The following is a 12,927-nucleotide window of genomic DNA, read 5'->3' on the forward strand; positions in this document are numbered from 1 at the left end:
TAAGTCAGCTTCCTTTGGTCATCTAAATGACCTGGGGATTGGCAGAAGCTTTGCAAATTCTGAAGTGTAAGGATATAAGCATCACACCCTCCTCAAAGCTTCATCAGATCATCACACGGTGAACACAGATAGTATTTCATAGTGACTTTCAGTGGAGTGGGCTTCCCTGGTGGCTCAGACGGTGAAGAATCTGCCTGCAATGCAGGAGACCTGGGTTCGGTCCCCAGATCAGGATGATTCCTGGGTCGGGAGGAGGGCATGGCAACCCAGTCCATGGAAGCTATACAAATACCAAAATACAATGTTCTATGTGTGTGGCAGTCACTCGGTCGTGCCTGACTCTTTTTCAACCCCATGGACTGCAGCCCGCCAGGCTCCTCTGTCCTTGGGATTCTCCAGGCAAGAATACTGGAGTAGTGGCCATGCCCTCCTCCAGGGGAATCTTCCAGACCCAGGGATGGAACCCAGGTCTCCTGCACTGCAGGCAGACACTTTACCATCTGAGCCACCAGGGAAGCCCAGGTGAATACCTGTATACCTACAATTAATGTGTCAACTATAAAGAATAAACTTTTAAAAAACCCATCACAGCATGACAAACAAAAACACATACACTCGCTTCCGATTTACCAATGTCACTGACCCTGTGCACACAGGCAGCTTGGGGCCCAGCTACCAGGTCCCTCGAATCAGGGTAAGACAAGGCACTTGAGATCCCAAAGCAACTCAGACAAAATCCTGGAGACCCAGCTGTGGGTGGCGGGGGGTGCAGGACCGGGGCACAGGGGCATCTGGAAACCTGGGAATCCGTGCTAATGGGCCCAGGACAACGTGGTGAACCAACAGAGAGTCACACTGAGGCTGTGGGGCCAGGCCACAGGGCAGCGAGCTGAGGGGGCCCTCCAGATGGCTGACGCCAGCACGTGGTGTCCCAGTAGAATGCAGGGCCCCGTCAGACAGCACCGGCACCCCCTCGCCGTCCCTAAGCCCCCTGAGACCCAGCTTATACTTGAGGAGACTGCAGTCTCTACAGCCCACACCCCAGGCTCCCAGCGTGGCTCGCCTACTGAGTCCCTGCCCCTCCAGGAGGCCTCGGGCATCTGGAATCACGCTGTCCACGCTGGTGCAAAGAGTGCTGTGGGCCGAGACCCCCTTCCGCCCCTGAGCCTTCCAGGCGGCCCTACAGCTCCACCTGCGGGCCATCCCTACCTCTTAAACCCAGCAGCTGTCCTCTCAGCTGGACCACCCAACGCCCTCCTCCAGCCTGCCCTCCAGAGCTGGCCACAGGGGCAGAGGAACCTTCCCTCTGCCCCTCCAGCTAGCTCCTGCACCCTACTCAGGCCGCCTCCTGTGCACCCAACGCACCCAGCTCCCCCAGGCCACTCGAGTCCTGGCCCAAGGCCATCCGAGGGACCCTGCTCAGGAACATGCACCCGTCACCCTTCACTTCCTGAGAATCTTCTCATGGACGCAGGGGCCTGGCGGGGTCACAGAGTGGGACACGACTCCAGCAGCTTGGCACACATCCTGCACCCCCAGCCCCAGCTCCCTTCTCCACTGAGGTCGTGGGCCATCAGCTACCCTCGGAGGCTTTCTGCGACCTCACAGCAAGGGGGGTGCCTGAGGAGCCAGGCCTGGTGTCTGCAGACTGCCGCTCAGAGCGTCTTCAGAAGGAGCCTCCTCTGGAAGGACGTGAAGGTACACAGGGCCCACGACACCGGCCCGACAGCACCGAGCTCCATGCACAATGGCTCTGGGGCATCGGGCCAGAGGCCTCGGGCCGAGGCCAGCGCTCAGTAACTCAAGGGAGTGAGAATTTTCATAAATTTCCTTATACGTTCTAATCGTAAGCTACATTTTAAGCCACACTATGATTTTCTGTGGTTTCAAATGCGCTATTTTGAAGTCGTATAGTGTTGACTCGAGAGAGAAAAGTGGAACAAAGGATTCTGATGGGAAGTTAAGCGCCATGGACGTCGGCTTGTCAGAAACTACACACAAAGAGCATCAATAAATGGCTCTAGCTCATCCTGTCACCTAGCCCGGGACAGGGCTCACTCTCCCGTGGCCAGCCTGCAACCTCACTGGATTCTGAGTTCATGAACCAATGACAACATGATCACTGGCTGTCCGGCCTTGGACAAGGCAAGAACGAAGCCTGCAGAAGGCAGCCCGCCCCCGCCTTGAAAGGAAAAGGCACACACACAGCCACCACCTGGTTTCCCAAGTTTATTAAAAATCAAAGAATAGAAAAACTTCACATAAAAATATGTCAATTTTAGCTTCCACATTGTTGTCCACGCACAAAAAAAATCGAAACATGATATATCTTGTTGCCAGCCCGTGGCGTGTGGCCACAGGGAGCCAGGCCAATTCATCCGCTCACTGTGACAGGCTGGAGCCTGGCGCCCAGGCCTGGGGCTCTGTCCTGGGGCCACTGGCGGTGCTCCTGCATCCCCGCCGCGTTTCTTGAGTGGGGGGTTACAGTCAATATTGCTAATGCGTAGAGATTAGTACAGGCCTATGTATCAGTTTTTATAAATATTTCTTTATCAATAGGTTCACAATTTAAATATCTTTAAATATTTTTGATAACCTTGGATCATCACGAACCGCAGACAAACTGTGCTACTTGGCTCGGGAGCCCCCCAGGGAGCCCGCAGGCACGTCGGCCCCTCTCCACACCAGCGGGCCAGGCCCGCCTTTCGGGGGCCACAGACACGGCGGGGTGTGTAGCGCTCGGAGCCCTCGAGAACGCCCCGCTCCTGCACGCCACCGGGGTCATGGCAGTAAGCTTCTCATCCCGCTTCTCGCTAGTGGACTTCAAAGACCATCCCACCTGTAGTGTAGCAGGGTCAGAACCCCGTCTTAAAAATGGGAACCGGATGACCCAGGAGAGGCGCCCACCTCCCGGGACACCCGCGGCACTCGGGAAACTCAGGGTGAGGCAGGGTGGCTGTGCCGGTGTTCGGGATGGGTAACAGAGACAGTGGTTGTCGTGGCAGAACACACTTGCAGAGGATGCTTCTTGGGTCGGGCGCCGGCCACTCCGGCCCGACACTGGGCTGTGCTCTCCAGCGATGTGTTAAAAACCCCCCACGGCGCGCCAAGCAGCTCAAGTACTTCTCCTATAGTTGCTCTTAACAGAACGAATGCATACCGCTACAGATTCCACAACGGAATCAACAGAACTCCTTTCTCCACATTCCTAAAACTGGGTACCATTGTCTGTGATGACACTCGCCAGACCCATTATGACAGGCTGTGTGACTAAAAACTGAAGCGTTTCACAGTTCACGCTTGAGATCTTATCACGTGACGACCTTTTCTCCCTGTAGAAAGTTATACTCTGGCACTTTAAATGCTGGGTCTGTTGTCTACAGTTTAAAAGAACCAAACCCAAAACATTAAAACTCCGAGGTCAGAACAGGACCACAGACAGGCCGGACGGCAGAGCCGACAGGCAGCTGGTCAGAATGTTTAGGAGCTGAAGCCCTGGGGGAGCAGGGACTCGGCTCCTTCACCACAGGCTGAGAGGCCTCACGTCTGACCTGAAGACGGAACATAAAAATTACCCAAGCCCCTCATTCGTGGTGTTCACAACAACGCTCATCAGACATCCAGCCGACACGATGAACCCAACTTAGAAAATGCAACTCGGGAAAGGATCTAAGCTTGTTTAAAAAAATTCCCTCCTCCCTTCAATATAACTTATGTGAAAATATGAAATTAAATAAAAAATATCTGAGTTATTGCACAAATCATAAGTTTTCAATATTTACATAGAAAAACAGTTCTGAAATTTGAAACAAAACGTGAGGGCAGTAAAACAATGATGATCTCCCAACAAATAATGGGGTTCGCTCTCCGCTGCTCCAACAACGTGAAATGAAAGTACCCAACCCGCAGGGCAGGCATGGTGCCGAGAGGCGCCCCAACCCCGCGCGGCCCCCGGTTCCTGCAGACCTGCTCCGGCCTTGAAGGAGGCGCCTGGGAGGCAGCAGACAGCATCCACGTCTAATAAGGCTTCACAGACGACACAGGGAGCTGCTCTTGAGGACGTGACCACCACACGGGGACATGCAGCGTGGCCGGCCGGGGCTGGTCTCCGGTCCCGGGGCCCCGCGGCCGCCCGGCTGCAGTCTGCGGGCAGGCCGGGCGGCACCGCCGGGAGCATCACCTGCTGAGGCTGACAGGCAGGCTGTCCCTCGTGTGCGTGTGTTTCTTCCTCCTCCAGCCGGTACGGTTGTACTGGTGGTGGCCCCGGTTGCCCACAGGAGGCCGCACGCCGCCAGTACCCACCGAGCTGTAGCTGCCGCCTTGGCCGTGGCTGTGGGAGCCCTTCATGGACAGCTTCATGCCGCTGTGCTGCTGAGGGGACCGAGAGGGACGCGGCTCGAGGCCGGCCTGGACTGACCCCCACCCGCAGCCCCACTTCCCCCGCGGGCCAAGAGCCTGGACCCCGGCCATGGCTCTTCCCGACATCCCAGCCTTTTTCCTGAACTGCATTTCTAACGTGTAGGGACGACTTAGAGGGCCCCAGGGCAGTGGACCCAGGGCCCCGGGCACCAGAAAGCCCGGCCCAGTCCAGGGCGCCTGCAGCAAGACCAGGGGCAGTGCAGTGGTGAGGGGGCGACACCGTGGGCAGCGTCATCGTTCCTGCTTCATCATTTGCTTCCTGAAAACCAAAGTTCCTACCGTGGAAATTAACAAAAAATGGAAAATATTCTTTACTTCGAACTTAACTTTTATGCTAACAAATTCAATGAATTAAACTACACTAAACTTTAAAATAATTTAACGCTTTGCTTGTCACAGGGAAAGCAAATACGAAGCTGAATGATCAAGCTGCCCCTTGAGAACAAAGAGCATGTGTGGACCCCCTCTGTGGAAAAGGTGCTCAGTGCGGGCCGACCGCCAGCCTGCGGGGGACCAGCCCTGGGCACTGGGGCCATACCTTGTGATACAGGTGGGGGCTGGAGAGCGGGTTGGGGGACGCAGAAGGGATGGCCGGGGAGGACACGTGGTGGACGGCCTTCAGCGCCGGAGCAGCTTCGATGCCCGCCTGTCTACAGGGCACAGGGGCCACGCCGAGCGTCGGGGGCGGGATAGTAAACCTGGTCTGGGGGAGAGGACGAGACAGCATGAGTGCCCACGCAACACCGCTCTTACCAGGAGCCCCGAGAAGGGCCCCACTCACAACTGGTTCCTCAGTCTGTGACTGCAACCTCACATCTGGCTCCTCAGTCTGTGTGACTACAACCTCACAACAGGCTCCTCAGTGGGTCTGAATGCAACCTCACAACAGGCTCCTCAGTCTGTCTCTGACTACAAACTTACAACAAACTCCACAGTCTATGTCTGACTACAACCTCACAACAGGCCCCTCAGTCTCCGTCTGACTGCGTCACAACAGGCTCCTCAGTGGGTCTGACTACAACCTCACAACAGGCTCCTCAGTGGGTCTGACTACAAACTTACAACAAACTCCACAGTCTATGTCTGACTACAACCTCACAACAGGCTCCTCAGTGGGTGTGACTGCAACCTCACATCTGGCTCCTCAGTCTGTGACTACAACCTCACAACAGGCTCCTCAGTGGGTCTGACTACAAACTTACAACAAACTCCACAGTCTATGTCTGACTACAACCTCACAACAGGCTCCTCAGTCTGTCTGACTACAAACTTACAACAAACTCCACAGTCTATGTCTGACTACAACCTCACAACAGGCCCCTCAGTCTCCGTCTGACTGCGTCACAACAGGCTCCTCAGTGGGTCTGACTACAACCTCACAACAGGCTCCTCAGTGGGTCTGACTACAACCTCACAACAGGCTCCTCAGTGGGTCTGAATGCAACCTCACAACAGGCTCCTCAGTCTGTCTCTGACTACAAACTTACAACAAACTCCACAGTCTATGTCTGACTACAACCTCACAACAGGCCCCTCAGTCTCCGTCTGACTGCGTCACAACAGGCTCCTCAGTGGGTCTGACTACAACCTCACAACAGGCTCCTCAGTGGGTCTGACTACAACCTCACAACAGGCTCCTCAGTGGGTCTGACTACAAACTTACAACAAACTCCACAGTCTATGTCTGACTACAACCTCACAACAGGCTCCTCAGTGGGTCTGACTGCAACCTCACATCTGGCTCCTCAGTCTGTGTGACTACAACCTCACAACAGGCTCCTCAGTGGGTCTGACTGCAACCTCACAACAGGCTCCTCAGTCTGTCTCTGACTACAAACTTACAACAAACTCCACAGTCTATGTCTGACTACAACCTCACAACAGGCCCCTCAGTCTCCGTCTGACTGCGTCACAACAGGCTCCTCAGTGGGTCTGACTACAACCTCACAACAGGCTCCTCAGTCTGACTACACCATAATAGGCTCCTAAGTAGCTCTGACTCAGTCTATGTCTGCCTACCACCTCACAACAGTCTGTTCTGAAGCACAATGACAACATGAAGGATGTCCAGTCACCCAAGCCATAAGGTTTTGGTGACCATAAAATTCAAGAGAACTACAATTATCAGAGAAACTGTCCCTTGAGTCTTGGGGTAGCGCCCTGGGTCAAGCGGGGTAAGATGCCCCAGGCCGGCTGGAGTGAAGGCCTGCAGATGGGACGACCCCCACCTCTGCTCCCCTCCCATTTCTGCAGCACCTTCCCATCAGGGCAGAGGTGCTGGCTCGGGAGCCCCTCCCCTGCTTTTCCAGACCCTCTCTGCTCTCATCTTAGAACTGTCCGCATTAGTCCCCGAGACCTCAGGAGGGTGGCTGTGGCCTCCTGGGCAACAGCTGTGGCAGGAGCTGGCCTCAGGGATGGCACCCCTTCCTCACGTTTCCTCCCACCCAGGGCCTCTCTTCAGTGGGAGCTCTGTGCCCCCAGGGGCGCAGAGAAGAACCCATTCCTAGGGTCTCTGACAGCTCTGTGCCCTGGCTGTTCAGTCTCCACTGCATCCTGATCTGGGAGACTTCAACACGAGTGAGGCACTCAAGAGACCATGCACGTGAGGGTTTGCAAGTGGGATTTCCCTCAGTCACTTCCCCCACTGGAAGTGACATTTGCAGTTTGGCGATAAAATGATAAAGTGAGCTTTTTGTCTTAAACCTTAAATGACAACTTCCCGGGTTGCCCAGTGGCTCAGACTCCACGCTCCCAAGGTTGGGGGCCCAGGTTTAATCCCTGGTCAGGGAGCTAGATCCCACATGTCACAACTAAGACCCAGGGCAGCCAAGTAAAATAAATAAATATTTTGCTTTTTAAAAAAAAATCCCTTGAGTGGCCTTAGCTTTTGCCTATCTGTACAGGTGACAGACAGGACCAGAGGCAGCACATGGTCCTGACGCCACCCGGGAGGTGCACGAGCAGCACCTGCACACGGCTCTCGAGGGAGCTGGGCCCGAGCAGAGGCCAGCCCCAAGTCTGCCTGTGGCGGCCCTCGCCCACATGCGGGCACTGCCTCCGCGGCCCTCGCCCACGTGCGGGCACTGCCTCCTCGTCCACACTGCAGGCACTGCCTCTGTGGTTCTTGCTTGCTAATATACCAGTGAAAGATTCTGGGGGCTCTGCTGATGGCCATCACTGTGCGTCCCGCGCCTGCTGCCTCCGCACCCCCCTAGCCTGGGGTGTGTCCTGAGAACACCCTACCTACAAGGGGAGCCCAGCATCACAGAGAGACGTGGGGACACGTGGGCATACCCATCACCTTCTGCTCAGATCACAACTGCTTGTGAAAGCCGACTCTACTTCAGAAGTGCATTAATGTGATGAGTTTCATACACATAGAGTTGATGTATATTTGGAAAGTAACTACAAATCTAAAACATCAAAAATTACCTCTAAAAACTACCTTTTTAAAACACCCGGGTTCTAAAAACAACACGGGTATACTAATTTTGTCTAAATTTTTTGAAAAAGAACATACTACAATGGAAAAAATTCTATAAATAGTATGTAGTGAATGACGCGGAGAAGTCAAAGCTGGTATCAAATCTGAGTAAGAGTGCAAACAATGAGATTCTTTGAGGAAATCGAGGACCGTGTCCTTCTCAGCCGAGGGACGGCACCAGGGGCCCTCTGAGCACGAGCCCAGGACAGCGGCCTCATGCTGAACGCCAGCATCACTTGCAGAAAGACCACGTGGACCTTGTCAAGCAGCAGCTCTGGGCCCACCCAGAGTCCCCTGGTGCAAACACAGCATATGGTGAAGCTCAAGAACACGGACTTCTGCGGGACAACAGGACTCACATTCTATCAACCCACCAAGGATGAGAACGGCCTACAGGACAGACATATCTGTTCCAAGAACGTCGAAGGTTCTCTCTCTAATCTAACACTGTCAGTCAGGCCTACAGCGCACAGCACCTTGGACCTGGTCCCAGGCCATCACTGGGAAGAGCCCAGCCAGCCGCATACCTGCGTGTTCGTTGTCATGACCAGTGTCCTGGACGTGGTGGACTGAGGTTTGCCACTCGCCATGGGCAGGGCGGCGGGCAGGCTGGCCAGCAGGGGGGTGGGCGCCTGGAGGCTGAACTGGTACACGCTGGGCGTGGTGCAGGGCGGCGTGTCTGAGTCCTGGGGGGACAAGAGGAGGGCTGCACCCGAGGCTCGTGCCCCTCAGAGCGACAGGAGTGGCCACAGGCAAGACCCAGGGCGTCCCAGAATGCGGGCGCCACCCCCCCCCCCCCCACCCAGGGCTCCTCCCGGTCAGGTCAAAACTGAAGAACATCATGGAATTGCAGCTGAAACACCCCGACTGCTGGTCTTATCTCCCCATAAGTTTGTACACCACGACCCCCAGGAGCCCCCCAGCTCAAAGGACGCCACTCACGATGTCGCTGCCAGAGAGCGAGGACACGGAGGAGGCGGACGAGCCGGATGACCGGAGCTGTGGGCCAGGCAGGGGCAGGGTCAGGCGCGGGCCCAAGGGAGGCTCGGGGTCTCGTCGAGGAGGCTGGTCCCCCTCGCAGGTGCCCATCCGCTCTGCGGTCTTCACCCTGTTGTCTGTGGGAGGAAGGTGGAGCCGTCACGCTCCTCAGCCCGCGGCCCCACTATGCCTCTGACGCTGCGCGTGAGGCTGACAAAGCCAGCTCCTGATTTCACTTCACGTCAATTAATTTTTTAAGTTACACTTCAGCCACTGGAGTGCACTCAACTATGTTCGAAACAACACGGTGTGCAGCCCCACCTGTGAGTTACAGAGCCTGGCCCTGAGGCGCTTCAGGTGTGAACACGCACCGCTCGCGGAGGACACGGCACCAGAGACCCACAGCTTTGGGCGCTGACTACCCGTTCAGATGACAGTATGCTGAGCACTCAGTTGAATAAAACAGACTACTAAAAATAATTTCACCTGCTTTCTTCCACTTACAATGCAGTTCCTGGGAACTTCAGAACTTCCATGTGTGCACAGCACTGGCCTAAACCTTACAGCTTTAAACTCTTACAGGAAACAAGCTGCTTTCTTAGTGTGAATGGTTTGTTACTAAAAGACAGACACTGCTGCGCGAGCGCGTCAGGACGTGCAGAGCCGCGGGAGGGGGCCTCTCACCGGGGTCTGGTGCCGCGTGGACCCTGCCGCCCCACTTCTCCTTGATCCATGTCCGGTAGTCGATCACCTCCTGAGTCACCTTGATGATCCTCCCTAAGGTGCTGTGGAAGGGCAAAGGCAAGCGGGCGTGAGTGCCGCACAGAGCATGCCGTGGAGCCGACCGTCCTATCCAATAGCCACTTTACATCCTAACACGGAACTCTGCTAAGGGAAAGCTGGGGCAAGCTAAGGTAATCTTACGGCTGACTTCTGTTGTTTGAATCCAAACCTACACGGAACGTAAAAAGTGGGGGCAGGGAAGCACAAGTCCTGGAACCTCCATCTGTCCACAAAGGACCGCTGAAGTCCCCACCAGGTAGGGAAGCCGGCCCCAGCCCCAGTGACCACAGGGGCCCCATTCCCACCACACGGGGGACACAGAGTGCCCAGAACAGGCCCAAAGCTTTGCCCGCAGACACCCAGGGGACAGAAGCCACAGAGCCCTGTGCCCCCACCACCGAGCTGGCCTCAGAGTCTGCGTCCTCCATAACCTCTGAGGACGGCGTACTGGCCCAGCTTCAGCAATCTCCTATGACAGTCATCGCCCCTGCCTCTCACTTCCCCTCAGCTTGTCCCTCCATCCCAGCCCCACCTCCACGGGCGCGTAATCTGCGGTTAGGAAGAAACACTTCTCACCAGTAAAAGTGCACACCGGAAAAGTGAGCGCCCAAAACAGGGGCACAAAGGACCGGTGTGCAGGGAGGGGGGTGGGGGCAGGACGCGTCCCTCAGGGCCGACCGGTGTGCAGGGAGGGGCCTGGGGGCCGGACGCATCCCTCAGGGCCGGACACCCACCTCTTGAGGGCAGCCGGAAAAAAAGCATCACACTCTACAGCTTTAAAAGCCAGAAATGACCTCCCCCAAAACTAATACCCTGGGAAAATCCTAGCTCTCTAAATGAAAACCTTTCACCTCTTGACCGCCATGACCACCCTGAGCCCCTGAAAGGCCTTCCTTTCCCAGCATTCTCAGGTTCTCCTGAAACAGGGCGGCAAACTCCGTGGAGGCAAACGACGGGGGCCGCGGCCCCAGGACGGGGTACCTTTCGGAGTCTCTGTTGGGGTAGGACCGAGCGAGCGGCGACACGGCGTGGCTGAGGACGATGTAGGCGTAGTCGAACACCTGCTTCACCTGCATGGCCCCGTAGGAGCTCCGGCCCACGTCGTTCCCTGAGAAGAGACAGCCAGCGTCAGAGGTGCGGCTTCTCACATTTGCAGACAGCAAATAAAATGAAGCGCACTGAAGTCATTAAGGGAGTCCAGGTAAGGAGCGAACGTTGCTGGAACAGCAGACTTTCCAAGTTCAATTTACATGTAACTCATTCCTCAAGTTCAGGTGGGGGTGTTTTTCTTAGGAAACATATCCTTGAGCACCAACATTTTCTCTTTTCCAGGTTTAATCATGTAGCCGGTCAGTAACTGTGTGAGTTTTCCTATTTCAATTACATTTCAGCAAACGCTGAAGACAAAGGAACTGCTGGCCACTTAGCTGACCAAACGCAGACACACCAGGGCTGGAGGCCTGTCCTGGGGGAGGGAAACGCACCGCTGAGGAAGCGCCACACAGACCACGCGACCACAGAGGAGAGTCTTTCAGAAGACAAGAAATTAATGTCATACCCCAGGAGCCACGAAACAAAAACCATAAATCTGAGGGTGTTGAAAAACATATACAGGAGCTAAACATTAAAACAATACCAAATATAATGCAAGAGACAAAAGGCTTCCCAAGTGGCGTGAGTGCTAAAGTACCGTCAGCCAATAAAGGAGATGAAAGAGATGCAGGTTTGATCCCTGGGTCGGGAAGATCCCCTGGAGGAGGACATGGCAACCCACTCCAGTATTCTTGCCTGGAGAACCCCATGGACAGAGGGGCCTGGCAGGTTACAGTCCATGGGGTCAGAAGGAGTCAGACACGACTAAAGTGACTTAGCACACACGCACACACACAAATAATAAAAAATACCAAATACAGGTGCAAGAGACAGAAGTACAACATGTCAACAAAGAAAGACTTCCCTGACCGCAGAGGACCTTACAAAACCAGGGAGGACAGTGCAGCGGACGGACGGACAAAGCGCCTGAGCTCACACAAAACACCACGCAGGGGCTCTACACCCGGAGCATACCATCTCACCACCCAGCCTGTCGCCTGCTGCCTCTGACTTTATCACCCACAAAGAGCAGCGTGTCACCCAATAACCCCCCACAGACACCTGTGGGACTGACAAGTAACCATGCGTTTCACCTCACCCATCATTAAAGAAAGTACAGGAAGTGAAAATGGACATGCCTGGCCTTATCAGGTGGGCAAAGATTTCAAAGACGGCCAGCAAAGGTGCGGGAAACGCACCTTAACCTGGGCTCTGCAAGGAGCCAGTCTTACACCGGAATCTCCCTCTGCACACAGAAGAGGACTCTCGGGTTTACCGTTAAGTAAAACCGAAAGCGGCAAAGTTGTCTGTGTTATGCGATGCCAACTGCTCCAGTATGCTTGCCTGGAGAATCCCATGAACAGAGGAGCTTGGTGGGCTACAGTCCATAGGGTCACAAAGAATCAAACAGGACTGAGCACACACGTCCAATCAATAACGAGGCAATATTCGATGTTAATATCCACACAGGGAAAATATGAGAAGAGCGTGCAAAGGGGAGGGGATTATGGCACACTTCACTTTTCTATGTGACAAGCTTCTGGGAAACAGATGCTTTATGACAGACAGGTAATACATTTCTATTCAGAAAAAACAGAATTTTTTTTCTTAATTCACACTTTCTACATTACTCTGATTACAGAAAGCAAACTAAGTTGCAACTTTAGAGTAAGTTATTTAGAAGTATTAACAAGGAATTCTGACGTGCCAGCCCTGACCCCAGTAGTACAGCAGGACTCTACACGAGATCCAGTGACTGCCCGTGGCTGGGCGCCTGTGAATGCTCCCTGGCTGGCATCAGCGGCCAGAGCACAGTGCCTGCAGATGGGGGCCCGCGCAGAGCAAGGGTCCTTACCAGGCAGCAGGGGGTCCTCAATGCACAGCATCGACGGTCTGTACCCGCTGGTCATGGCTTTCATGATCTCCTCTTTGGCGATATAGGCACCTCCTTCTTTTATTCTAATACCAGTTTTCAAGTAATTAAAATTTCTTCCATAGAGTTCAAAAAATTCCACAAGCAGCATCCCGAGGTTCTCATCTGCTCTCCGGGCGTCAATTCTCGGATGCAGCTGTGAAAGCGAGGCCCCCCGGTTTGTGTGGATTCTGGACACTGCAGACACTGCACACGCAGTGAGCTCAGACGGCTGGCCCAGGATGCAGTCAGGGGCCCT

At 54.8% G+C, this 12,927-nt stretch overlaps 1 protein-coding gene across 2 annotated transcripts in view; it reads right to left on the reverse strand.

The window, feature by feature from the left end:
• Nucleotides 1-2,214: 2,214 nt before the first annotated feature.
• The window catches only part of TENT4A (terminal nucleotidyltransferase 4A), a 42,302-nt gene continuing 31,589 nt past the window's right edge, over nt 2,215-12,927 (reverse strand). Inside the window, exons 7-13 of one of the 2 annotated variants that reach the window (XM_027519950.1) lie at nt 12,612-12,825; nt 10,646-10,772; nt 9,566-9,666; nt 8,846-9,018; nt 8,431-8,589; nt 4,958-5,122; nt 2,215-4,371 (exon numbers count right to left, since the gene is read on the reverse strand). In XM_027519950.1, the coding sequence (XP_027375751.1) occupies nt 4,177-4,371; nt 4,958-5,122; nt 8,431-8,589; nt 8,846-9,018; nt 9,566-9,666; nt 10,646-10,772; nt 12,612-12,825 (1,134 nt within the window). In that variant the 3' untranslated portion in view covers nt 2,215-4,176. The remainder of the gene's footprint in view (nt 4,372-4,957; nt 5,123-8,430; nt 8,590-8,845; nt 9,019-9,565; nt 9,667-10,645; nt 10,773-12,611; nt 12,826-12,927) is intronic. The other variant, XM_027519951.1, reaches the window with a different exon arrangement.

The sequence above is a fragment of the Bos indicus x Bos taurus genome, chromosome 20 (assembly GCF_003369695.1).
Source record: "Bos indicus x Bos taurus breed Angus x Brahman F1 hybrid chromosome 20, Bos_hybrid_MaternalHap_v2.0, whole genome shotgun sequence".
NCBI classification, from domain to species: Eukaryota; Metazoa; Chordata; class Mammalia; order Artiodactyla; family Bovidae; genus Bos; species Bos indicus x Bos taurus.